Raw genomic sequence first — 25,719 nt, 5'->3', positions numbered from 1 at the left:
AGAGTCGGAACACTGAGCGTGAGGGAAAGAGAAAAAGATGGGTCGCTCTCGCCGGAAGTACAAGCAGTCGAGGACAAAGGTACGAGTTGGATTGCCGAAGAAGAACCCTAATGTCTTCAAGCCAGCTTTCAATATGCCCCCGAAGCTTCGTGCCCTCCTTGGTGATTCCTCCGATTGGGATGATAAGGCGAGTGTTCTCCGCAACTACAAGTCTTTCGGTGTCGTTTCTAACCCTAATATGCTTGGAGTTCGATCTCGGACTTCGCATATCGTAGAAAGCGATTCTCTGCAAGTCCCTCCTCCCGCTGCTGAGACCACTCCTGCTCCTGTGCCTGAGTTCGACCCTATCGATTCTGGTAGCGATTTGGAAGAAGATGGTCAGTTCATCTTCTCTTTCCCTCGTGTTGTCATTTTTAATTTATCTTCTTACTTTTAATTCATAACATCACATGTATTGAATGCGTCTGGTTCTTAAAGACAACGTTAAGCCCTCTTTCTGTATCTTAGCTTTTCTGGTATTCTTGTTTCTAGAAATCAAGCTTAGGATTGAATTAGCTCCTCTAATTGTGAGGAAATGTCATTCATAACTTCATGGAGGAGTCTTGAGGTTGAAAACCATTTTCTAGTGTTGCCATCATCGGGTTATTTGCCTTTATCATGAATAGGGTTTTACCATTGTTTAAAGGATGTCCGCTTCTGTTTTTGAGTGTTTTTGACTTCCTATTAGGACGCTCTTTTGGCAGTCATCCATGTTAAATTCGTCTTCAATTAGCACTTCATGTTTAAATCTCATTTTCTATGTAATATAGAAAATCTAATTCATTAGCTGGTAAAGGGGTGGAGATGATCCCCATCTAAAATAAGTGTTACCTGGATACGGACGGATGATAATGTCTCTGTTCTGTCCATCAGATTCTTCTCTTTCTTTTAAATGCATATAGGGTCTTTTATTTCTATGTTTTTTTTACTTTCTCCCCTACCTTCACTCACTCTTAAGATTGAGGATCTTGAATTTCAAATTCTAAATGTAAGAAACTTGGTGAGATCTTTTGAATCTCCTTTTTAGTGTAATTTGCATTCCAGACTGAAGCTAGCTTCTGTTTGATAATTCCTGACATACACTCCTCGCTTGTGTGGGGGCAGATTTGAAATGTGCACTGGGAAAAAAGAGAAGAGATGGGAAAGGTGCACCTTTGCAACCATTAACTTCTTTGCAACGTGCTCATGTCCGACGAATGGTTGAAAAATATGGAGATGACTACCAAGTAAGTCTTTTGTTTCCTCTCTCTTTCTTGATAGTTGGTAAATTTGTTGGGCTTCTTCTTTCTCATGTATTTGAATCCTATATGACCATTTTTTTCACTCTTTGGCAGAGTATGTTCATGGACACAAAATTAAATTCAATGCAGCATTCAGTTGCGACTTTAGAGAAACTTTGCAGAAGGTATCACATCAATCAGGATAAGAACCCCTTGATTTTGTCCCGTTAAACGCTCTTAACTTGTATTTTGAGTGGTTTCAAAAACTTTAAGGATTTCTTATTTCTCTTCTGCACTTATGTATGTCACGGATTAGTGGTAAATCAAGCTTCCAAGTTCAAGCAAGGCTTATCAAGGGTTTTGCATGGTCCCAGATTGAACATGCATAGTATACTGTTGACTTTAGTTTCCTTGATTGCATAATATTTTTTGTGTACTTTTAACCCAAACTTTAGATGATTATATGGCTGTATTAATATCAGGTAGAAGTTTGCCTAAACCAACTCACCACTCTTGTGATCTACAGGCTTAAATTTATGCCTATTATATATTATGAGTACTGTAAGTTGCTGCCTTTATTGCATCTCTGTTACGTTGATAGCAATATGTCACAGACACAGTATCTCTAGTTTAACTATTTTTTTGTGCATGTATTATTACACTTACCTCGTTAAACAACATCTACCTAGTGCAGTACACTCTGCAAAGCTGCCTGCTAAAGGCTCGATGCATTACTCATGTTTCCAGAGTCCCATAATGTGATATATAACATTCATCTGCTCTCAATTAGGCATTTGATTAACTCCCACAGCTGCAATGGGAGTTAAGAAGATACCCTTCTCATGTATCCCTTAGTAGCTCTCTCTTTCACCCAAAGCAGATTGTTGAATATCTTTAATTCAGTGAAATCCCTTTGACGGGTACATATATAGTAGTTCTGTATGTCAGGTCCTTGTCCTTGTGATGGACGACCCTTGATGGTTCTCTTATAGCTGTATCTTGTTTAGGAATGAGCATTGGAAAGTCTTTGTGTTCATAAGATCACCTGAGATGTTGTCCAATCATGGGCCAAGTTCTGCCACTTGGATGGGTGATGTTTTAAGCTTGACCATTCGGATTTTCTAAGAAGTGATTTTGATATATTTTATACACTCTCCTGGGAAACGTTGACTCGGCCTGTTAGACAACGAGGCCTCAATCTCAAAAAACTTGAAGCCTTTAACCTTGCCCTTCTATCTTAGAAGTGATTTTGATATGTTTGGATTTTGGATGTTACTAGTTGGTCATTCCTCTATTCGTGTTGTTGAGTTCATAAACCATAATCTGCCGAATGGGATTGTGAGAAAGTACTCAATTTGTGGCCCTTGGATATCGCTCACAAAATCCTTAGCATATCCAGTCCTTTTCACTCGTGAAGACAGGTCCATTTGGAAACTCACATTTACAGGGATTTTCATAGTTATCTTGGCCTATAATCTCACTATCACTCCCATACATACCCATGTACCAATGAATGGCTTTAATTGGATAAAGTTTTGGCATCTTTCATTTCCTTCGGGCACTCTGTATGTCCTTTGGAAAGCCCTCCATGATAAATTGCCCATTGCAAATTTTTTTGCTGAGTGAAGTTGTCACATACCAAATAGCTGTCTATTCTGCGCATCTACTTCTTCATTGGTGAAACATCTCTTCATTCATTGCCCTATCACTACTTGCATCGGGGATTAACTGCGATTACCAAGATGGAATATCACTCAAACCCATGGACATTTAGTTAATACAAATGTTGGTCAAAGTCTATTCAGGCACACAACATATGATCAGCATTATCAAATTCTCATTTCTCTTTGGGCACTTTGGAACATCTATACTTCCCGCATTGGTAGTTCCCATTTCCCAACCATTCTCTCTACAGGATGCTAATCATTACATACAGAAAACATTGCTTGAGTTTATTCCTCCACCCCTAACATCAAGACCTCCAACAACACAATGTGTGATTCATTGGGAACCTTCCCAAGTGGGATGGGTGAAGATCAATGTAGATGGCTCTTCTTATGCTGAAGCACTTGTTTGCACGGCTCTTCAGTGTGCACAACAGTTTCAACTCTCACACCATCCTGGAAATGGATAATCCAGCTCTAGCATCATTTTTAACTTCACAGACTCATTCTTCTTGGAAGGTCACTGCCCTTGTACATGATATTTTTCATCTTGCCGACACCTTTTTTGAATGTCAGTGTTATCATATCCTTCGTGAAGCTAACTTCACTGCTGATGTCCTTGCCAAAATAGCTGCTAAATCACAGGATAAGTTCTTTTATGTTGATTCCCCCCCCCCCCCCCTTTTTTTCCTTCCTTTCTTGGGTTTTGCTTTATGATAATCTTATATGCAAAGACCAAGAAAAAAAGGGCATTTCATCATACATGCATGGTACTTTAGATACCACAAACAGGACAGAGATTCAAACTTTGTGATCACACTATTTGACAAAGCATCTGAAAGCTAAAGAAGCAGAGGTAACAGAGGCAACAAAAAGTAGTGAGCCAAAATTGATGGCTCGAAGTGGGTACTGGGTAGAAGGTCAGGTATCCTTCGGGAGTTGGTCCATACCCGATGTGGTGATAAGTTGTACTCCTTTGCAGTCTACAGTCCATCTCGGGTTACGTCCAACAACTGCTTCTGGATTCAATCCAAAATGACTGATGTCTTGTTTCTTATGTATAAGCTGTCCATGGTGGACCAAAAAAATACCCATTAACCCAGTGTCTTCTCCTTGGGAAAACCTTCAACCATTAGCACTGAATCAGAAATAGTATTACCCTTTGGGGTTGGAGAGTGAAGAAAAGACAAACCATAGTTTGAATGTTTGATGTATTGGTGCATGAGTCATCAGTATAGCAGTCTTGGGAGTCACTGGGCAAGAAACTTTGCTGTTCTGGTGGTTGTACCCAAGCTCAGATTGCCTAAATAAAATAATTTGTAAAACAGGAGCAGGTTGTATGTTAGATGGTCGAAATAGAACTTGGTTTTGTGCTTTCCAAATAATCAAATGAAAAGAGCTAACATTTAAAAGAGCCAATTCATCCCACTGCATGTCATCACTCTTTTCTTGTTTTTTTTAAGGGGGGGGGGGGTAATCGGATGTCATAACTCCAATGAAGGCAAACTTGAAGAAAAGATTGGGTAAAATTCTGTTCTTATACCTAAAGGCCCGCAAGTTTAAGCATGTTTTGAAAAATCACTTGCAAAAAATAAATGCCATAATGTCTCCATCATATGTTCTACATAGAGGGCATAGTTGGGATATGGGAAACGATTTTCCAATCATAGCCTTTAACAGGTATAGCGTTTTCACACCCAAAAAAAAAAAAAAACAGGACTATTTGACTCCATGGGATACATTCTTACTGTAACGAATTGTTCCAACTAAATTCAATTTATAAACTGCAAAACATAACTTCTTATCTCAATACTGCTGGTTGGTTCTGTTCTCATGGATCCTCATTGATTTTACCTACATTGCGATCTAAATGACCGTTTTTTATCCCCTTAAATTATGGAAATGTCACCTCTATGATTGATGCGTTGAAGACATTTGCTGTTTCATTCTTTCCCTTCTCAAATTCGTAGCATTTCTGGGAATTGTAACCCAATCTCAGCTTTTCTTATATGGTTTGGCCCTCTGATCGGATGCTAAGGTCTCTTCTCAGTAGCTATTTTAAGAAGCCCTCTGCTCCGGAAGGCCCCTGAAATTGGATGTTTTCTAGAAAATTTGTCCGAACAGATGAGGCTGATCTGCCTCCAATACACAGTGATTAAAGTTGAAAGTACAAAAACGAGTACAAGAAAACAAGAACAGAGATACCAGAGCCAGATGCGATACTAAAATAATAGAAGTCTATAGCACAAACAAATGAATTATTAGTAAACGAATCAAATAGTATCAATTTCAACGTTTCTGCATTACAAACCCTATTTTCATACAAATATATATACGTGTACACTTGCAAGGCTGCTGCAAATTCTAGACATTCCTCGTTTACCAATTGAATTAAGTTGGAAGGATTGCCTGTCTTGCGTTATCCAGTTACATTGTCCATTGTCCTGAAAGCCATCTAAACCAATTAAGAGACAGTAAATTTCATCTGAATCAATACATTTTCGATTACACAATCATCCCTAACAAAACCTGAGCATATTATGCACGAACCCAAAGCTACATGCCGGCCCTCAGTCCATGACTCCTTTCTAATGATGGCTCCTTGCCTGGAAAACTGCGTCAATAGAACATAAACTGCTGGTGGAAAGGCTTGGTTCCAAAATGAGAAAGGAGATCTCCAGAATGATCGAGCATATGAAGACATTTGATTGATTTGTACAAGGCAACAAGATAAAAGAAACTGGGGGTTACATGCAATGGATGGTGCCAACATTGAGGTTGAGCCAAAGAAAGTTTTGGACTGGTCGGCGGATGCCTGTGAACATCTTAACGATGGACCTTCCTCCGACTTAGTATTTCCTGCTCTTTTAGACGATGTTGAAACCTTGCAAGGCGGGCTTGAAGGCTAACCAACCCTGCTGCCTTACGTGACAGTACAAAGCTCAACTGGGTCACATAGTTGTCTATCAGGCTTCCTGGTTTATCCACTTCTGCCAATAGTTTCATCTCCTGATTGGCAACAAACACCACACATTAGGTCCAAACGACAATGGAAGTAGGAGTACTAAAAAAACATCCTGAAGCTTCAGTTCCAAAGATGGGAACTACAAGGAACCAAGCCAACAATTCCTCCTAACAATAATGCTATCATACATTAAGACGTTAAAAAAGAAGAAGAATCAAACTAAAGAAGCTAACGTATTTCCAACAAATGAAGTTAGTAAAAATATTAGCAGTCAACACCAGAGATGAGAACATTTTCACAGTGGAAGAGCAAACATATCGAGATAGAATTCTGCACTTACTTCACGGACAATCTCCATGGTATCTTCAATTTCTTTTCGATGAGCAGCAATTAGAGCGTCTTCTTCCTGTATCAAGAAAACAAGGGAGTTCCAAAAGTTATTGCAAACACTAATTTCCAATGCCAGATCAATACGTGGAGAAATAAGCATGTAGCAAAAGACAGCATGCATCAATTTCTTACCTCAAGTATTGCATTGATATCTCCATCCTGACAGGGTGGTTCAGGTTCATACTGTCTTGAAGCAATATTGTTTAAGTTAGAATCATATGTAGGCTGTGGCTTATAACTCGAGGACAAGTCAGAACCCCCACCATCCTTTTTCTGCCAGTTTCCCTGTTTATCTAATTTTTCTTCTCTGAAAACTTTTCTGCGAGGTGGGGATACCTTTTGCACCTTCTCCTCGAGTGTGTCATTTGGGTTTTGGGCAGATGAATAAGGTTTTTGGAGAGTAGAACCACCAAAAGTAGACTTGCCGTTAGGCCTGTCTCTATCCAAGGAATTCGACACCAACCCAGATTCCTCCCTCCCACTTAAGGGATAATTTGATGGTATTGTAGATACTTTCTCCGAATCAGCACCAGAATTGTAAGAGAAATTCTCTCTCTCCAAAATCTTTTTACCTGCATCCACCATTTTCATTTCTTGAGTTTGGCTATAAGCATCCTCTGGCTCGACAGGAGCAGCCAAAGATGATGCCGAATAAGATTCCTTGCTTGCTGGCAGTAAGGAACCAGCACCCTGATCCTTCTTAACATTCCCACTCTTGGAGAGACTTTTAACTCTGTTTACACAACAGTCATCAGCATTGAATATAAGAAATTGAAACAAAATTCCTGCTGCACAGTATTTGACTATTAAAGAAAAGATATAAATAGAGAACTCCAAGTGCACAATATCTGAGTATTTTAAAACAGTGTAAGATAACACAAAGCAATAATACCTATCTGCATATCTCAATGTATTGAGTGTGTGTTCACAGGAACCTGCATTTGGAGAAATGCAGGAGATCATAACAGTCCTCGAGTTGCCAACAAAGGAATCACGAAGAACCTCAGTGAGTTTACTCCCACGAAATGGTATATGAATCTGATCATTGTCAAGAGCACGGATGCACTCCTTGAGGGCCAAAAGGCTTTTGTTAATTTCTGCCCCTTCTATCCTGAAAAGGGCAAAGCAAACAAGTGAGAAAATAAAGGGAACATATTCATACAAACATTTCAGTGGATAATGCAAGTTGGATCTAGTTGGATCTAGTGTCTTAAGAACCTCACAAGAGATCATGTATGATTGAAAATTTATGAACAAATGGTCATCAATAAAATATTCATGATTGTTTCCTTGAATGAACTAATAGTCCTTGTACACCTTGGCAGTATCATCCAATTTCGCAATATACACAAGCTTGTTAACCATATCTGCCAGCATGCCATTTGTTGATTGTCCTAATGATCTTTATGGTAATGTATAAGGTTACATGTCATCAAGTTGAAGACAGGCTAATTGTTATAATTCCTATATAACAGGAACAAGAAACTGACACGACAAACAGTGTGAAACACGGGTACTCAACAAAAATGGTGGCAACCATCTCAATATGCTATAAAAAATGGTGATTACCATCTCAACATGTCATTAATATAATCATTTGGGCAAGAAACTAAAAACAGGAACCTTGATTCTTATTATAGGGACAGATTAGACACAGAAACATCACCTTGTTTGTCTGTCATTATCAGTAGTGTCAGCACCTCGTTCACTACCAGCAAGATCAATAAAAGAAATCTTCCCAATAACTTTCCCTCCCTTGGACTCATTAGCATCGTTCTGCCTCTTAGATCCATTTGTCTCACTGTGCTTCTTAATGACGAGTTGTAGAATAGCATGTGATCTTGAAGATTCCTCATTTGCACCAGTAGATCCTGTACTTCTTGCTGAATTTCCTCTCTCAATGTATTCCTTAACTATTTGTACGTCAGAGACCTCAAATTCCTGCAGTCCAACTATGCAAACTTGTTGCCGGCCATCTTCTCTCATGCAGAGTTTCCTGGTCAAAGACATTCAGAACTATCAAATATTCATTTCTATCCACTTCTAGGCAAAGCGACAATTAATTCTGTCAGTACTCGATAGATACAGTAGCTGTTATCAGACACAAGCATTCAAAGCCCCAAGCTGTAAAAGGAATCATCTAAAGCAACAGTAGAGGCAAAATTTGACCTTCGATCACTGAGCAGATCAAAGAGTTTCCCACCATAGATCTCAAAATAGCTAAGCCACAACTTAAATCTCTGGTTACGGTATGTTGGTTGATGCAACAATCTAACCATGTCTTCTACTGCTCTCAGAGGCAGAGGTTGCATGGTAAAAGTCTTGCCACTACCTGGAAATTAAATAGAGATACTTGAATTGTCATCAACACCAACTCCCCGAAAAAGAAAAAGAAAAAGGAACTGATCACATTACTGATTTCGATATATTAAAATACTCATTTGACAGTCGTAAATAAGATAATTAATTATGATAAGAATAAGCAGAAGAACAATTTAAAACTGAGAAGAATATGAAGATGTTGATGTAATAAAACAACTTGCCAAACAGGGAAGAAGGCCAAAAAGGGAGAATGCATGGATCGGGATCCACGATTTTTTATTTCCTTCAGCAATATAACAGCTGGGGGAAAAAGGCATTTTCTGAGATGTTCCAGCAGGCCAATGCATTTTTTAACAATTATCTAGGTATTCTCATCACTCATGAAGACTCCAAAAGAGCGATGCTGAGAAGAATGCCTGAATCTTTACAAACCTGTCTGTCCATATGCAAAGCATGTTGCTTTTGTCCTTTGGAATATGGTGGGAATAATTGGCTCTACAGTCGCACGGTACACCTGCCCATGAAGTGCATAGAGTTACTAAAGGTATATTCAAGTAAAGAACTCTTAACTCTGCTAATAGGACTGTTACCTCATCATTGTTAACATGTTCATTTAGAACAGCATCAAAACAAAATTCATGCTTCTCCACATATGCGGTCAAGTCCACCTTCCACAACAGGGAAAATAATTAGTTTCTTTACATTGAGCAAGGCCCAACAATGGAGATAGGGAACTGAAAAATATTCAAACCTTCAGCTTTGTCTCATGAACAGTTAAGAATGCATTATCATAGACTGTTACAATATCATCTTCCTTCCTAGACTGTTCCTTCTTGTTTAAAGGTCTTTTCCGCACCTGGTACATATATTAAAAAATGACTATGAAAATAATTAATTATAGAGAATGTCTGAAATGCCTGAAATGTCTGTGAATCATGTATCTATAATGCAAGTCAAACCCAAAATGGTAAACACACAGCCAAAGACATTAAGGCCTGAATATAATTGGAGGATATGCACCCTCTCTCTATGAGAAATGGTCTCCCCTTCCTATCTATTATGTAAAAAACTAATTATGCCAATGTAGATTACGACTAATCAGGAAAACTTCATACAGAAAACTGGGACAAAAAGAAAATCCCAGCCAACTAACATTCTTCCCATGTGGTGAGAAAAGTGCCATATTTAGAAGTTTTTTTCCAACAAAGCAGTTTGTAGGTGTAGCATATGAATAACAGACCACCAATAGTCTCCATGAGTTGCAAGATAGTACTTAGAGCTAGATAGAATGGGAATACAAGATACAGAATATCTTGAAAGAAATTACAATATCATTCATTGATGGTCACATAAAGAAGGCACTAAGATTCCTGGAAATATGTGCCACTAAACAAACAAGAGGGCAGTATAGCATGAAACCATAACCTCAATAGTCAATATGTTCATCGTTAATCACAGAAGAAAAGTAAGGTCCCTGTTTTAAAATAATTCAAAACAACTAAATAACTGAGGAACAAAGAATAAAGTCATCAGATAGTGATAAATTTGACCAAAATATGAGAAAAAAAAGTAGTGGTGAACTACTGCAAAATGAACCAACATACCACAACTTTAATCTTGGCCAAATTGTTCTCTTTTATGGTAGCCTCTTTGTCGTTTGATGGTAGTCTACTTGAGACATCTGTTTGCACCCTTTGTTGCCTGCTACTAGTTGTATCAAAGTCATCCTCAAATCCCTTTGTAACAGGCATGAAAGGAGAGGGCTCAAAAGGTTCAGACATAACATGCTGGCAACAGGATAAAACACAAGATTATCAACAAAAGGTAAATGTCAAAAAATGCTATTAGATATGTAAAACAATCATGAAGTGGTATCCTCAGGGAGGATGAAGCAAACGAGCACCCAAAAAATGGTAAAAGTGGAAGTTGAAACAGGCAGAATGCACAAATTTGTAACTATTAACTTTATTCTACTGTCGACTAAGATTTAACACAATGCCAAGTAAACCAAGGAGGTGACCCATGTCCTTAATGCCAGGTCATATATATGCAAACATTAATAATGTAGGGTTATAGAGGTAAAAAAATAGAATAGCAGGAGGTAGAAAGCAAGACTATAAGGTAAAAAGATATAAAATAGCCAGAGTAAAAGGTGAGACTACAGAAATATACAACAACTAGAAGCCTTGTCCCAACTATTTTTTTCCCCTCTTTTTCTTGGGGGGTAGGAATTGTCCCAACTAAGGTGAGACTACAGAAACAAACAAGTATAATATGAGAAGCGATTAAGATTTCTCCCTATATTAAATAAAAGAGTTGAGAAGAGATACATAAGTCTATTCAGTTCCTTTTATGAAGTAGTTTCCAACTTAAATTCAGTCCCTATTTTCAGTATAGGTAGAAAATAGGAGGTTTTATTCTTATTCAAATACTTGAATGACATGGAATAACTTTCACTAAGTAACTTAAATTCAGTCCCTATTTTCAGTATAGGTAGAAAATTAGGAGGTTTTATTCTTATTCAAATACTTGAATGACATGGAATAGCTTTCACTGAGTTTTTTGTGTGTGGTATTGTTGGTTGAGATATCCTTCCTACCACGATCAACTTCAATCCAGGTCTGTTTCTCTCTTTTAGTTTTATGTCATGTTTTTATTTTCTATTACTGATCTAACTTCCTGAAAATTCTGTTCTTAATTGCTGAAATTTCTTTTCATCATTGTTTATTATTTTGCAATACCTGAAGTAGCCTTATATTGAAGAAGTTCAACTAGCAGGATCTCTGAAGCAGATCCAGCACCAAAGTTTATTTTCCTTATGGTATTGAATCTTCATTCCATGGCTTACCACTCTAATCAGCCAAATGAGCCTAAACATGGGTACATGAGTTGAGAGTGAAAATCCTCCATGGTTTTGTTTCAATCCTCTTTTTGGGTTTAATAGAACCATGGTTCAGTTGGATCAATTTAAAGGATAGAAAAGTCTTGTTATGTTTTATGTTAGCCTATATTAGGAATTTTTAAACACCTCAACACATGGGTTGGCTTTGTTTTTCCTAGAGTAAGGAATCTGCTAGTCCTGATTAGATGAGGAGTTGTATTTGACTCTTAGGCCCTCTTTATACCCCATAAGATGGGAAGAACAGTAACTTTTAGTTCATGTGCCATATGCTTACGAAGCTACTGCTGTTTCCTCTTTTAAGAGTTTACGATTATCATCTAGGTTTTAAAGCTTCCAAGTACTAGTGTCCTTGGTATTTCAAGTCCAAAGTGGTTTCAGCTCTTGGTCTTTAAAATCCAAGAACCCAGATCTACATCAATTCATCCATTAGATTCCCCCATAACTTCAAGGACCATCTCCACTTAATGCAGACCCAACACCAACAAATGTTTTATTTTCCTTAGGAAACAACCTGGAGTTGATATATGTATCACTAGGATCTTCAATGGATGCATTTCCTTGTAATTGGCTAACTTTATGAGTTGAGTATGAAATTCTCCATACTTACATTTATTTTTCAGTCAAGACAAAATCCCAATGCATATATATTCATCCCAAGTGACGCAGTGGCCTTCTAAAATCAGCCTCAGGCGTAGGGAGACCAGCACCATTAGGGGCAGCTATGGTGTAGGGAAACTCTAATGCAGGCCTGAGGAATAGGCTTCAATGATGGGCTGTGATAGAAGTAGAACTAAAAGAACAGAAAGAAGAAGAAAGGAAAAGTACAGACTGAGGAAAGAACTCACAATTTGATTCTCAAATAACACTTAATTAATCTCCCAATTATTCTAATCACGGCTGGGTGAAACAAGCATGAATATAAAGGAAATAAAACATGAAGTTGATATATGAAACTCAAAAATATAGTTCAAACCAAAATCTAACTCATTCCTACATAGGAAATATAAAACAATTGAAATAGCTAGAATCACAACCGAAATACTTTATTTAATTAAGTCCAACTCTTGTTGAACTAGACCCAGACTGGTTCTTTCTGGGGTAGGGTTGAATCCAATTGAACCAGTCTATTGATATTGCATCAACTCCCTACACTAGCACCATAAAACCATGGCATAGGTTAGTGTTATGTTTTGACCCAAATTCTTGTACCCGGTTTGGAAGATGGACCTGCACCAACATATTTTGGTGGGCGACTCAAATGACCCGTTTGTGGAGATTTGTGGTGGAAGCGGAGGGCAGGCCCAAGCCCGAAGCCCACCACTGATCTAGATCTATGGAAGGGGTGCGGGGGCTCTACCCTCACGGTACGATACGGTACAACCCAACCCGTTTACCCAACTGGAGTCTATATATATATATATATATATATATATATATATATATATATATATATATATATATATATATATATGTATATATATATATATATATATATGTGTGTATCTTATGTTCATCTACCACCTTATTAAGAGATTTGTGGTTTTCAATTAGGGTTTTGAATAAGAGTTCTTGTAATGCCGTTCTTGGCGATTGGTTGAGAGATCTCCTTCTAATCTTCTTTTACATAGTGGAAAACTCTTCTTCTTTGCCCGTGGACGTAGCATACCACATCAATGTGTGAACCACATTAAATCTCTATGTGTTTTTTCGTTTTTGTTTCTTTTTTGATTCGCTATTTCGTGGTATTTGTTCTAACAGTTAGGTTATTTTAAAATTTTAATTAGCCTATATATTTTGTCTTATTTAAGTCTCTTTGGAGTTGTAATTCTTAAAATTACTTTTCACATAAACAGTAATTCTAGTTCTAATTTAAGTCCTAGTTTTAGTCTCTCTCTATAATCTCGTCTCTGTATCATCTTCTTCGATGTTTATAACGTCGTCTATGGCTTGCAACAATGTGTAACATCATTAACACCACGAAAGATCCTATATCCACCCTGGTATCAGAGCCATGAAGGCGTGGTGTATCATTACAACAATTCTGGTGTAACCCAAGCTTTCAGCCGTAAGTCCGGCTACCCCTACCAATGCTCCGGTTACGCTTCTCCTTGTAACCCCATCATTTCATCAATGCATGAAATGGTCGGCTCAACTGCCTTGCATCATTTGCATATGGTTGGCTTGCCGCCTAAATTTCTTTCTTTCAACTCGTTTATGCATTTAATTTGCATTACTTCTTTAAATTCTTTTCCTTTTGTTCTTTGATTTCTTTATGCATATTTTCTTTCTACAAAACTTTGTTCATATTTTGTTTCTTTATTTTTAGTTTTGGTATATTGATGGCTGGCTTTGCCGCCTGGTAACTTACTGCTTTTGTTTATATGCTTTTGAAATCCATACTTTTGTTTTCTTTTTTTAATTTTCTTCCTAATAGTTTGGCTAGGGTATCCGAGGAGTAAAAAAGACCGTTATGGTATGATTCCTAGAGGTGAGGCAGAAGGTGTGTAAATCCTCTTTTGTGCTAGGTCTTAGTGACGGGTGAAGACTTCTTTAAGTGGACCCCTTTCTTTTAAGAGGGAAGGAGGGAGAGAGAGAGTTTGTAAAACAATGAGTGTGTATTCCCGAAGCATGTCTTCAAGAACTGCGAGCCAGCAAGAGACCAATATGGCTACCAACATCCTAAACCAAGAAGAATTAAACAATGACTTTGACCAATCTTTGGCAAAATGGAGTATGCCAAAAATTCCCAAAAAAGAAATTTATCAACAATCAATCTTTGGTTTTAGGCATTAAGACCGTTAAACAAACAATTCATGTGTCTTCTAAATTGGAAGAAATTCCTCTTCTACAAAAACAAACAATACTCAACCTTAAACAACAATACAATTACATCCATTTTGGGTGTGTGTCCAAATGGCAATTAAACCTCTCCACCGAGAATGATTAAACACTTCCCTTATTTTGGCCCTTAGAGACCAAAGGCTTACCCAATTTCAGGATTCCTCTTTAGAAGCGATCGAGACAAGTCTTTATCGTGGACCAATCTTCTTTAACCATTTCCCAAATTTGACAATATCCCTTGATAACAAAAACATTTTGGATTCTTTGGTCGTTAACCTCCAAACCAATTGTTATGACATGAAGTCGGGATCCATACCAATATCCTTAGTTTACAGAATTCAATACAAAGTTATGAAATCTATAGCCCCTAAGGCCCTAAAAATCCACCAGAGGATGAACATTGTTCTTTGAAGGCTTTGATTGTCAATCAAGAACAATACAACCCAAGTACGTTCATTGGGAAGAGGTTAGTTTTCCTACACAATGGACTTTTCAGGCTGTGCAACCTCAGGTCAGACCTGCCTCTATCATTGCATTATTAACCTAGGACCAATCTGGACTGGTAACAATGTCCTTCGACCGGATGAACCTCTCCGGAAGACTACGAGGTGAATCCTCATAGTCAATCAAATACCAACCATCCAGAGCTTCTTGCTCAAGCATTCCCTCTAACTCTAGTAGTCTATTGTCAGAATCAACAATCAGGCTTAGCAAGTTAGTTACCAATAACCAAATTGCCCATGGTGTTTACACCAGGGAAGAACAATCTGAACAATCGGAGGAAAGTCAAGCTGATCCCGAGTCACTGACTCCTTCGGCTATGGAAGTTCCCCCAAGGAATTCATCATTAATGATGATTATGTCCGATCGACCTTTTTCGATCAATAAGGGTACGGCAAGACTTTAACAGCCCTGAATGCCCTTAGGAAAGATTGGTTTAACAATAAATTTAATCTTCTTGAAAAAATCCAAATTCGTGATGCTTGGTATCATAATATGGAACAACACAAAATTAACATGAGATTCTTTGTCTGGTTTGCCTCTTATGCTGAGGAACATCAGATAGATTATCCATGGAACAATGGAACAATAAATCAAACAATAAACCCTTTCAAAAAGTGGCTCGTCAACCGAACCAAAGAAACAATAACCTCTGTCCATCCTCCAATGGACCAAATCAAATTAAACAATGAAGGTGAAGATGTTTTAGCTGCCCCTTTTAAGAACAAAGAAGGTCTTAAAGGTGGAAGTTTTAAAACTATTGAACAACTAAACTTTGACAACTCAAATCTCCAAACAATAGGTGAACAATTAACATGAGTTGAAAACCTTGTTCAGCAAATACCAAAAGAAACTTCCGAATCTGTTTCTGAACCAAAACAATCTTTAAACACTCCTAAGTTTAAACCTTATCAAATCCCCAAAATCAATGCAAAACAATTAAGCAAATCTAAAATGCTTAACAAAATTGAATCCCGTTTAAGCAATCTCATCATTCTCGATACTCTTGCAAAATCTGCAAAAGCGTCTGCTTCCAACACCACTAACCGAATCGAAATGATTCAGGATGAGTTTGATTCCGAGTCTGATTCAGGTGAGTCCATCATTGAGTTAGTCCGTGAAATCAATATCAATAACACCAATACCCATCAATTAACCCATCATTACCATCAAATTACAAATAAATTTTGTAGGTATAAAGATAAGTATAGCAAACAACACAAACCCTTTACACCTTACAATAAATACAGCAATACCAAGGCTTTAAACAATAAGCATACCAAGCCATTAAACGATACCATCAATATGATCCAAAATGAGGACATTATTACTCATAATTCTCATCATACAATACATACCCAGGATTTAAAAATCAAACATTGCAAACAACAACTAATGACCTCAAGAGAGAAAATTAAACAGCTTAAAAGAGCTTGTCCTCCTTAAAAAGCAACTTCCTAACAATTCCACCAATACTGAACAACACCCTCTTCTTTTTGTCCCTAATCCGGACCAATTAATCAATGGTATCCATTCCCAACACTAGCATGTTAAAGTTAATCTCATCATCAATAAATCTTTTAAACTTTCAACCATTACCTTAGTGGATACTGGTGCTACCTCCAATTGTATCAAAGAGGGACTTGTTCCTACTCAATATTATGAAAAAACCACTCACAGACTTTCTAGTGCCAATGACCAAAGTCTTGGAGTCAATTACAAATTGTCAAATGTCCACATTAAATATGTCTTCGACAAGTTTTTATCCTTGTCAAAGATATCATCACCAATGTCATCCTAGGACAACCATTCCTAGAAATGATCAAACCCTTCATCGATGTCTAATGAAGAGATTTCAACCAATATACAAGGAAAACAAATTTTCTTTGCTTTCTTACGAGAATCTCAAGCTCGTGAAATAAGCCAAATAAATCTTATCAAAGCCAAAGAACACCAGCTCTAATTTTTACAAAGTGAAATCACCTACAAATGTACTGAAGAACGTTTGTCTGAACAATTTATCCAAAGACAAATCCAGTATTTCAAAAATATCTTTGAGAAGGAACTCTGTTCAAAATTTCCTGATGCCTTTTGGCATTGAAAGCAATACATTGTCAAATTGCCTTGCATCAAAGGGTTTTCTAAAACTCAAATACCAACAAAGGCTCATGCTGTTCAAATGACTCACGAACTACAAGAGGCTTGCATAACTAACATTGATGATTTATTACGTAAAAGACTGATCTGCCCCAGTAAATCTCCCTAGAGTTGTGTAGCATTTTATGTCAATGGTCCGGCCGAATAGGAAAGAGGTACCCCTCAACTTGTTATCAATTATCAACCTTTGAATAAGGTACTCGAATGGATTCGGTACCCTATTCCAAACAAAAGGAATCTCCTTCAAAAAATACATCAAGCAACTATCTTCTCCGAGTTTGCTATGAAGTCTAGAATTTGGCAAATCCAAGTTCACGAACAGGATCTGTAGAAAACCGCTTTTATTGTTCCCTTTGGTCATTACGAATGGAAGGTAAAGCCCTGTGGCCTCAAAAATGCCCCAAGTGAATTTCAAAATATTATGAACAACATCCTCAACCCTTACCGACACTTCACTTTGGTCTACATCGATGGTGTCCTCATGTATTCCAAATCCATTGAAGAACATATCAAACATTTACACAAATTCCATTGCCTAATACGCGCTTTATGATGGAAGATACGAGGCTGCTATACACAAGGAGGTCATTTAAAGAGATCTCACACATAGACTGTGTTTCGCTAAATCATGAAAAATAATGGATAAGTCATTTCTCTAAGGAAAATGGAACTATTCCAAACCAAAATCCGATTTTTAGGCCACAACATTCACCAGGGAACCATTGTCCCCATTGATAGGTCTCTAGCCTTTGCCGAAAAATTCCCTGATCTTATCCTTGACAAAACCCAATTGCAAAGGTTCTTAGGAGCCCTAAACTATGTCAAGGATTTCATCCCACAAATTGGATCCCATTGTGAGCTGCTTTATTCTCAGCTCAAGAAAAATCCCCCACTGTGGTCATTGTACCACACCAAGGCTATCCAAACAATCAAACACCTTGTCAAGACTATACCATGTCTTAGCCTTGCCAATCCTAACCTTCCCAAAATTGTTGACACCGATGCTTCTGAGCTCGGTTATGGAGGCAGCCTCAAACAAATTGATCAAGGGAAAGAAGTACTTGTCCAATACACCTCTGGAGTCTAGAATGCGGCCCAGAAAAATTACAGTACTATCAAAAAAGAAATTTTATCCATTTCAAAATTTTGAATCAGATTTACTTAATTATAAATTTTTAGTACGTGTTGATTGCAACGCTGCAAAATAGGTATTGAAAAAAGACATTCAAAACAGATTTTTGCTCGTTGGCAAGCATTATTGTCTAGTTTTGATTTTGACATTGAGCATATCAAAGGTGAATCCAATTCCATTCCTGACTTCCTAACCCGCGAATTCTTACAGGGTTGCAAGTCTACCAATACTCCACCTTTCGATACTACCCAACCATACCAATAAATCCCCTCCCATACCATGGGTGTCTAACAATATCCAAATACCCCCATCCTTGAGGAATGTTAGCCATCAGACTTCTTTGCAAAACGGTTCGCTTCTATGAAAACCGTATTGAAGAGACCTTCCAGGATATCTAGCAAATCCTTGCAAGAACTGAATGGTCCAGTTTAGATCATGATAACTATCAAGATCTAGTTTCTGACTTCATCCGATTCCGACGACTACTTAGCCAAACACGGTACCGATTTAGGATTTATACTGCTTAACTCTTCACCATTGATTTCTACGATCATGAAGTGCTTCATGATTCATAGAAGATAGATGGAGGCCTGCAATGCACGAAGGATCTGGTATATAATAAGGCTATTAGCAACGAATATCTTTCATCAACAAAGTCTTTCCCTCCTCTATAAATGAGAGTGCTCTCAAATGAGTAAAGGAGTTGCTTTGGAGTAGGTTTTTTTAGAGATAACAGACCTTAGAGAAGTGCTTCTCTTGGAATAGGTTGGTTTCATCTCGTCATATATATAGAGAGAGTGGATACCATCAAAGCATGAAATGGATGGCTCTGCCACCTTTCTTTTATTTTTCTTGCATCATTTGCATATGGTTGGCTTACAGCCTAAATTTCTTTCTTTCAACTTGTTTATGCATTTAGTTTTCATTACTTCTTTAAATTCTTTTCCTTTTGTTCTTTAATTTCTTTATGCATATACTCTTCCTATATATATATATATATATATATATAGTGGATACTAGGGTGGATAAATATATATATATATATATATATTGATGTGCCATGATTTGACAAGTGAAAGTTATATTTTGAATTATGCAGATATGTGAATTATTGACAATGTTTCTCAATCTGTTCAATCAATTTCTTCAATCTCTATTGTAGAAGCCTTAAGTATGTTGGAAATTCTGCAGGTTTTGAGGATCAAGGAGAAAAGTCGGATACTTCTTTTAAAGTTTTTATTTTCCACCAGGTTGGGGGGGGGGTTAATGGTCACACAACCATGCTATGCCATCTTACCTCACTGGTGGTATTAAATAAAAATCATTATTCAAATCATCAATTCGTTTTTAATATTGGCCCTCTATTACAACCAGGGTAGGAAAAATCGCCGAATTTCTAAAGTTGGTGATTTTGCTCCCAATGGACCGAAATCCCCCCCCCGAACCCCGATACGGCGGGATATTGCCAATTTCTTGCTATTTATAGTTATTTATATTTGTGACTGAGTTATGTTTGGAATTTAAGCCACATACGTGGCTCTTGTTAAACCACGGAATTGTAAGAAAAACAAAAAAACAGAACGTAAACATCAACAAATGATTTGACAAGTTAAATCGTTTTATTATTTTTTTTATTTTCTACTAACATTTTGCAACCCTGAAAGCAAGGCACGAAATCTCGCCTGATTTTGCCGGTACATATATACAAAATGTCATTTGAAACTTTATATTATATATATATATATATACCTATATGCAACACGTCAGTCAGTACGTAAAGTTTTAAAAATACAAAATAATGTCAATCTGACATTTCTTTGCAAAACATCAGTATAAAATTTGAAAAAATAACAAAGCAACTCAACTAGTCAATTCATGTACCTACAAGGCTGCAAAACGTCAGTAGAAAATTAAAAAAATAATAATAATAAAACAATTTAACTTGTCAAATCATGTACTGATGTTTACATTTTGTTTTTTGTTTTTTGTGTTTTTTTACAATTCCATGTTTTAACAAGAGCCACGTATGTGGCTAAAATTCCAAATATAACTTAGTCACAAATATAAAAAAAAGTGATAAATAACAATAAATAGTGAGATATCGCCGAGAAATCGGCGACATCCCGCCGTATCCGGGTTTGGGGGGATTTCGATTCGTTGGGTAGCAAAATCACCGAAATTCGGCGATTTTTCCTACCCTGCTTGCATATACATGAATTGACTAATTGAGGTGCTTTGTTATTTTTTCAAATTTTATACTGATATTTTGCAAAGAAATGTCAGATTAACATTATTTTATATTTTTAAAACTTTACATATTGACTGACGTGTTTCATATATATATATATATATATAAAACATTTCAAGTGACATTTTGTATATATGTAACGGTGAAATCTCGGCGAAGAGATTTCACCAAGTACCGAACCGGCAAAATCAGACGAGATTTCATACCTTGATTACAACCTCATATAAAGAACTTAAGAATCAACTCCACACTAGAAAGGAAAGACCTAACTCAATCCTATTAGATATCCTAATCTAACTAAGAAAAAAAAGAGAAAAAAATACTTAAAAATAGGACTTCAACTAAACTAATGAAATAAATTATGTTTTCCTACTTTATATCCCTATTGTTAGGCCATCAAATTGGAAAATTACAAAGTAAACCCATAGAATCAAAGGCCAAATACATGTATATGATAAAAATCCTAGATTTATTCCAAAGGAAAGAAGCCCAATTTTAATGATGAATAAGGTTATTTCTTCAACAACAATAAGTTTTTATCCGAAACTCTGCCGTTTCTCTTGTTAATCTTCTAATTTCCCAAACACTACTTCCTATAACCTATCTCAACCTATCTCCAATCCAAACTAACCACTAAAATCCATTGAAATTTATAAACATCCTATGCATAGCATCCCTTCAATGTATCATGAGTACATATCAAACTCCATCCAAGATCCAAGGTTAACTCCCTTCTTGAATTTTCAAATTCACCAAGAAACCCTAGTTTCCGAAGTAATTCCACTCAATCTAATAATCACAACCCTTGAACAATTGGGATCACATACACCTTACACCTAACCCTTAATCAATCCAAGTTACAGCCCCATCCAACACTACCAAGTACAACCTATGTTTTTTGTATCCCAACAAGCTTCCCACAACCAAGATGCAAAAAATTGCAGGCAAAAGGGGTTTCGCTAGCTGGTGAAACTGGCAAAACCCCGAAATGTCGGTGACATTTTGCTGACATGTCATGGGGCAGCCATGGGACATGACTCAAGAGATGTTGGACAAGAACTAGATGAGGCCGGAGGACATGAAGGCAGCAGCATCAAAGAGGCCGCTTGGGGAAGGTCCAAAAGAAGTACTGCACCAGCGATGCAACATACCTTATTCTCCCGCAAAGATGGCCGTTTCCTGCTTCCTTGTCACCACAAGCATCACTTATGTTGTCGGCTTCTTTATCACCACAGGCATCACTTATTGCCCTGCTAATTTCGTGCTTCTGGTCTTCCCTACTAATTAGATGGTCATCTCTTTTGGTCTTCAGTCTTTGGTCATCTAACAATTTCATATCTTTGTCTTCCCTACTAATCAAACGATCATGTTCTCGAGGTCTTTGACTGAGATCTGGTATGTGCTAGAAGATCAACATGAAAGAAAATAAAACCCACCACTATATAAAACAATAGAACGAAAGCGGAAGAGAGAGACAATTCGGATTATGTGAACTGTGAAGAAACCAAAAACTTTAAAAGTTTCGGCAGCGATTTTTGCCAACATTTCGCTGGTTCAGCGATTTTTTGGCAATATTTGGTTAATCTTGTTTTGGAGGGGTCTTTCAGTTCGATGAGTAGTAAACCGGCAAAATATCGCCATGGTTTGCCAAAATGTTTTTCCTTCCCCACAACAACCATAATTCCCTAGAACCCCAACCTATACAAGAAACATACTTCTATATTCTAGCTACCAAATTTTTACAAACTTCAAAATAAATCTTTACATTATTCCACACACACCTAAATATGGACCAAAATACGACACCCAAAACCCTGGTTAAGACACCTCACCTCAAAAGCCTAACCATCCCAACCCACCAAAGCTAATAATACTAGAAGCAACAAACAAATTTAACCATCCTATTCTCCAAACCATCCATCAAACCTTTCACCATCACCGTAACGTTGAACACAAATCCAACCATAACCATTTGAGTTGATTATTGATAGATGCTTCTATTGGCCCTTAGGCTAACCTCCTCAATCTAGGCTACATCATCAAGGCTTATTTCCACAAAAATAAGCCATTGCTTGTCTACATCACTTCTCCTAGTTGGAAGTCCACTTCCAAGTAACATATATAGGAACAAAATTGTAATCCTCACACAAGCACCGAACAATGGATAGAGAAATACTGAAATACACATACAAGGGTAGCTATAAGCTAGGCTATTAACGGGAAAACTTGAGTCACCATTCATGAAACAGGATTCTCTCCTACCTATTGTGCTAAATTATTGTCTAACACACTTATAACAGGAAGTTCTTTGTTTTTGTTTCACTTTTCAAGTGTTATGAGAGGAATTTAAGCATCTAAAAGGACCATTAAAAGAAAAGATGCCTTTGATCAACAGAGAAAGAAAAAAGAGAGAGAGAGAAGAAGAAAAAACTTTCATCTAGATGCATTCCTGTCAGACTCAGCTCTATTCAGGGTTTTACAAGCAACCATGTGTGGTGATAACAGAGTGGAACTAAAGCAAACCTACATGCCCATGTTCCAAAGACCTGGAGAAAAGATTACATAACCTTTTCTTTAGTGCTAACAAATGCTCACTAAAGAGATACTAGAATCCATATGGAGGATCAAGCCCAAGTACAGATTCCTAAGCTTCAATTGAATTCTTGCATGCAACCCCAGACTATTGTTGTGAGCAAAACCCAGAGGTAACTTCTAGATTTGTTTTTGGAATACTCAATTATATGTTTATAGAGAGTTGGGAATACTATGCAATGGTTGGTGGACCACGGTTGCAGCCTAAGGTCAAGACATCGAGACAGCCTCTCAGCAAAACTTGTTTGGGTAAGGCTACATAGGAAACATGCCCCTCCACCAAAACTCTACTTATGCGGAAGCCTTCGGCACGAGGTTTGCCCATTTTGAGAATACTATCGGAATTAAATTGTCATGCTTACGCATTACAACTCTTATATAAAAAGTTGGCATTGACCACTATACCTCAGTAAGAAGCTCAGTATCATCCATAGCATGAAGATCCAAAAGACCGGCTCCAAATTCACCTCTGAGTTCAGGAGAGTAGAACCCTTCTGTTGTAGTAGCCCCACTTGAGGTCTGAGCAGTTGGACTATATGGTTCAGACCCAAACTCCCCATTCAAATTGAGGTTTCGGAACAATTTAAAGAGCTTTTGCTTTTCTTCAGCAGATTGTGCTCCATAACCCTTCAAAGGCATAAAAAAGTTGGCTGATTATTATCTGACTAACTTCAATCAGAGAGGATGTACAAATAAAATAAGGAAAGAAAGCAAGTCATACTCATTAATACCAGGAAACAAATTATAACGACCAAGCGGAGAGAGATTTCCAAACAAAATATATTCCAATTCCAACTCCCCACATTTGAAAGTTTTAGGCAGCAACCTTGCGGCCAAAAATTAAATCAGAAAAACAAAACTGCCTCCACAAAGTAATAGTGAATGATATACTTAGATTCAGAGGCGAATAAAATGAAATAACAATGGAATGTGCAAATTCGAATTCTTCTAACACCAATATATACTACAAGTGGTCAAAATCAACCCTTCTCCATAACAAAGAGAACGCTTATTCGAACCATAATAGGTTCAGTGAAGATGGAACTTCATTTAATTCTAACTATATAAAAATACAATAAGGGCGCAGCATTGGTATACCTGCATAAGGAGGTTTGGGATAAGACGGTGGTCAATGCCAGTTGAAGCCACGGGAGAAGCTAGATGCTGCAATCCTGCGGATTGGAGCCACCGCGCCATGACCGCATCGCCAGCATCACTTGCAGGGCCTGCGTTGTGCAGGGACGTCCCTCCAGGATGATCGTACAGAGCAGCCGCCGCAGCAGCGGCATTGCTCTGTTGCATGTGGCCGCCCATGTGGCGCTGCGAACGACGTTGCGGAGCCAATTTTCACACTTTGTAAACACCAACTGCGAGAAATACATATCCAAATCTTCATACCCACGCACGCCCGCCGAAAAGAAAAAGAGAAAAATAGATGCACCAGACAAACAAAAACTTCGACAGAATAGATCGAATAAATGACAATACCAACCCTAAATCTATTGATCTCGAAGAATCATACTCACCAGGAGGGGAGAATTCGAAGATCAAGCAAAACATGAAACTGCTCTCTCCAATGGAGATTCTAGGTCACTGCATCTACAATCCAAGCAAATCCGATCTAAGCCACCGAAATGACTCAAAATCCAACCTTAGATCGTGGATACAGAATCGTTAACTTTACTTTTAATTGGCGAAAATAAAACGGGTGGGAAAACGAAAAACTCACCAAATTATATCCAAAACAAGATGTTCATCCAAGGCAGATCCGCTGCAAAACACTTCGTTCTTTCAAAATACAAAAAGAAGTTTCAAAATAGATCCAGGAGAAGTTAAAGGAATCGTTACTCCAGTTTTGAAATCCTTTCTTTCCCTCTGCGTCTCTCTCTTTCTGGCGCTCTGCAATTGCTCGCTACGTTTTGATACATATAATTTTTTACGAATAACTGGTATATCGGAACTTCGGAAGATATATTTCTTCTTTTTCGGTTACAGAAAGATATATTTCTTCAAACTTCCTCTTTCTTTTCTTCCCTTTTCGGTGAAATGCATTTCTTCAAACTTCAAAGACCTTTCCTTTTCATTTATGATTTTTCAAACTTCAAAGACAGTAAAGTGAAAAAAATGGATGTCTTTACCGAAAAAAAAAAAAGTATTTTACAAAAGACCGATAGACCCTTGTGTCCGTATGATAACACTAAGGTGGAATTTTTCTTTTCTTGGTGAGAAAATTAAATTGGTTGGATTTTGTCCGATGATATATTATGTAATATATCAATTTTCAATACATAAAAAATCATATATTTAAAAAATATATATATTCATACCATTTTTTCTACTTTTAATGATTGTACTGTTTCTTTAATTTTTTCTACATTTTAAGACCAATGAAATGGATGGTCCTTTTAAAAGGGTTAAGGCCAAAAGGGACGAATGCATAAACTTATCATGGTATATAATGGCCTATTTAGTTATCTAAATCCAGAGATTTCAAATCCCTAGATTCATGAATAGGAGAATTTTTATCTAATTTAATTGTAAAACATCTAGAATTTCACTTTTTTTGCCTAAAAAACATGAATTAAGCCATTATTGGGTATTGGGTGAAATCCATAGATTCCACTATAAGTATAAAATTAATGAAATTTATGGATTCATGCAAAGTAACCCAACGAAACTCTATAAACTTTGATAGATTTGAGGCTAACCGAAAAGTTAAAATTTTGAACCATGAATTCATAGATTT

The 25,719-nt window shown here is 37.3% G+C and overlaps 2 protein-coding genes across 7 annotated transcripts; one reads left to right on the top strand and one right to left on the bottom strand.

Annotated features, from left to right (window-relative positions):
• On the top strand, window positions 1-3,614 carry LOC149019702 (nucleolar-like protein). The gene is made up of 3 exons (XM_089153673.1): window positions 1-377; window positions 1,144-1,265; window positions 1,374-3,614. The coding sequence occupies exons 1-3, from the start codon at window positions 38-40 to the stop codon at window positions 1,488-1,490; spliced, it is 579 nt and encodes a 192-aa protein (XP_089009799.1). The 5' UTR covers window positions 1-37; the 3' UTR covers window positions 1,491-3,614.
• A 1,410-nt stretch (window positions 3,615-5,024) lies between these two features.
• On the bottom strand, window positions 5,025-25,064 carry LOC149019701 (kinesin-like protein KIN-13A). 6 transcript variants are annotated; one of them, XM_089153670.1, is made up of 15 exons: window positions 24,822-25,064; window positions 24,703-24,744; window positions 24,500-24,624; window positions 24,072-24,340; window positions 23,379-23,600; window positions 10,205-10,387; window positions 9,352-9,456; window positions 9,191-9,268; window positions 9,033-9,114; window positions 8,448-8,610; window positions 7,945-8,274; window positions 7,171-7,389; window positions 6,411-7,011; window positions 6,229-6,294; window positions 5,026-5,932 (listed from the first exon to the last, which is right to left on the bottom strand). In XM_089153670.1, exons 4-15 carry the CDS (start codon window positions 24,285-24,287, stop codon window positions 5,750-5,752), a joined length of 2,448 nt encoding a protein of 815 aa, XP_089009796.1. In that variant the 5' UTR covers window positions 24,288-24,340; window positions 24,500-24,624; window positions 24,703-24,744; window positions 24,822-25,064; the 3' UTR covers window positions 5,026-5,749. The 6 variants fall into 6 exon arrangements, with proteins under 6 accessions (XP_089009795.1, XP_089009796.1, XP_089009797.1 ...); XM_089153671.1 differs by having other exon boundaries at window positions 24,500-24,594; XM_089153672.1 differs by having other exon boundaries at window positions 24,500-24,572.
• Window positions 25,065-25,719: the final 655 nt, after the last annotated feature.

Source organism: Hakea prostrata, chromosome 4 (genome assembly GCF_041222555.1).
Source record: "Hakea prostrata isolate BN-2017 chromosome 4, UWA_Hpros_2, whole genome shotgun sequence".
NCBI classification, from domain to species: Eukaryota; Viridiplantae; Streptophyta; class Magnoliopsida; order Proteales; family Proteaceae; genus Hakea; species Hakea prostrata.
Note: the sequence above shows the minus strand (reverse complement) of the source record. Positions and strands in the feature narration are given on the sequence as shown.

Coding starts and splice junctions, on each gene's coding strand:
- LOC149019702 (XM_089153673.1), top strand. CDS start 38: ATGGGTCGCTCTCGCCGGAAGTACAAGCAGTCGAGGACAAAGGTACGA. Junction 378..1,143: donor TAGCGATTTGGAAGAAGATG/GTCAGTTCATCT, acceptor GTGTGGGGGCAG/ATTTGAAATGTGCACTGGGA. Junction 1,266..1,373: donor AATATGGAGATGACTACCAA/GTAAGTCTTTTG, acceptor ACTCTTTGGCAG/AGTATGTTCATGGACACAAA.
- LOC149019701 (XM_089153669.1), bottom strand. CDS start 24,287: ATGGGCGGCCACATGCAACAGAGCAATGCCGCTGCTGCGGCGGCTGCT. Junction 8,275..8,447: donor GATCTGCTCAGTGATCGAAG/GTCAAATTTTGC, acceptor GTCTTTGACCAG/GAAACTCTGCATGAGAGAAG. Junction 7,390..7,944: donor GATAATGACAGACAAACAAG/GTGATGTTTCTG, acceptor TGCCCTTTTCAG/GATAGAAGGGGCAGAAATTA.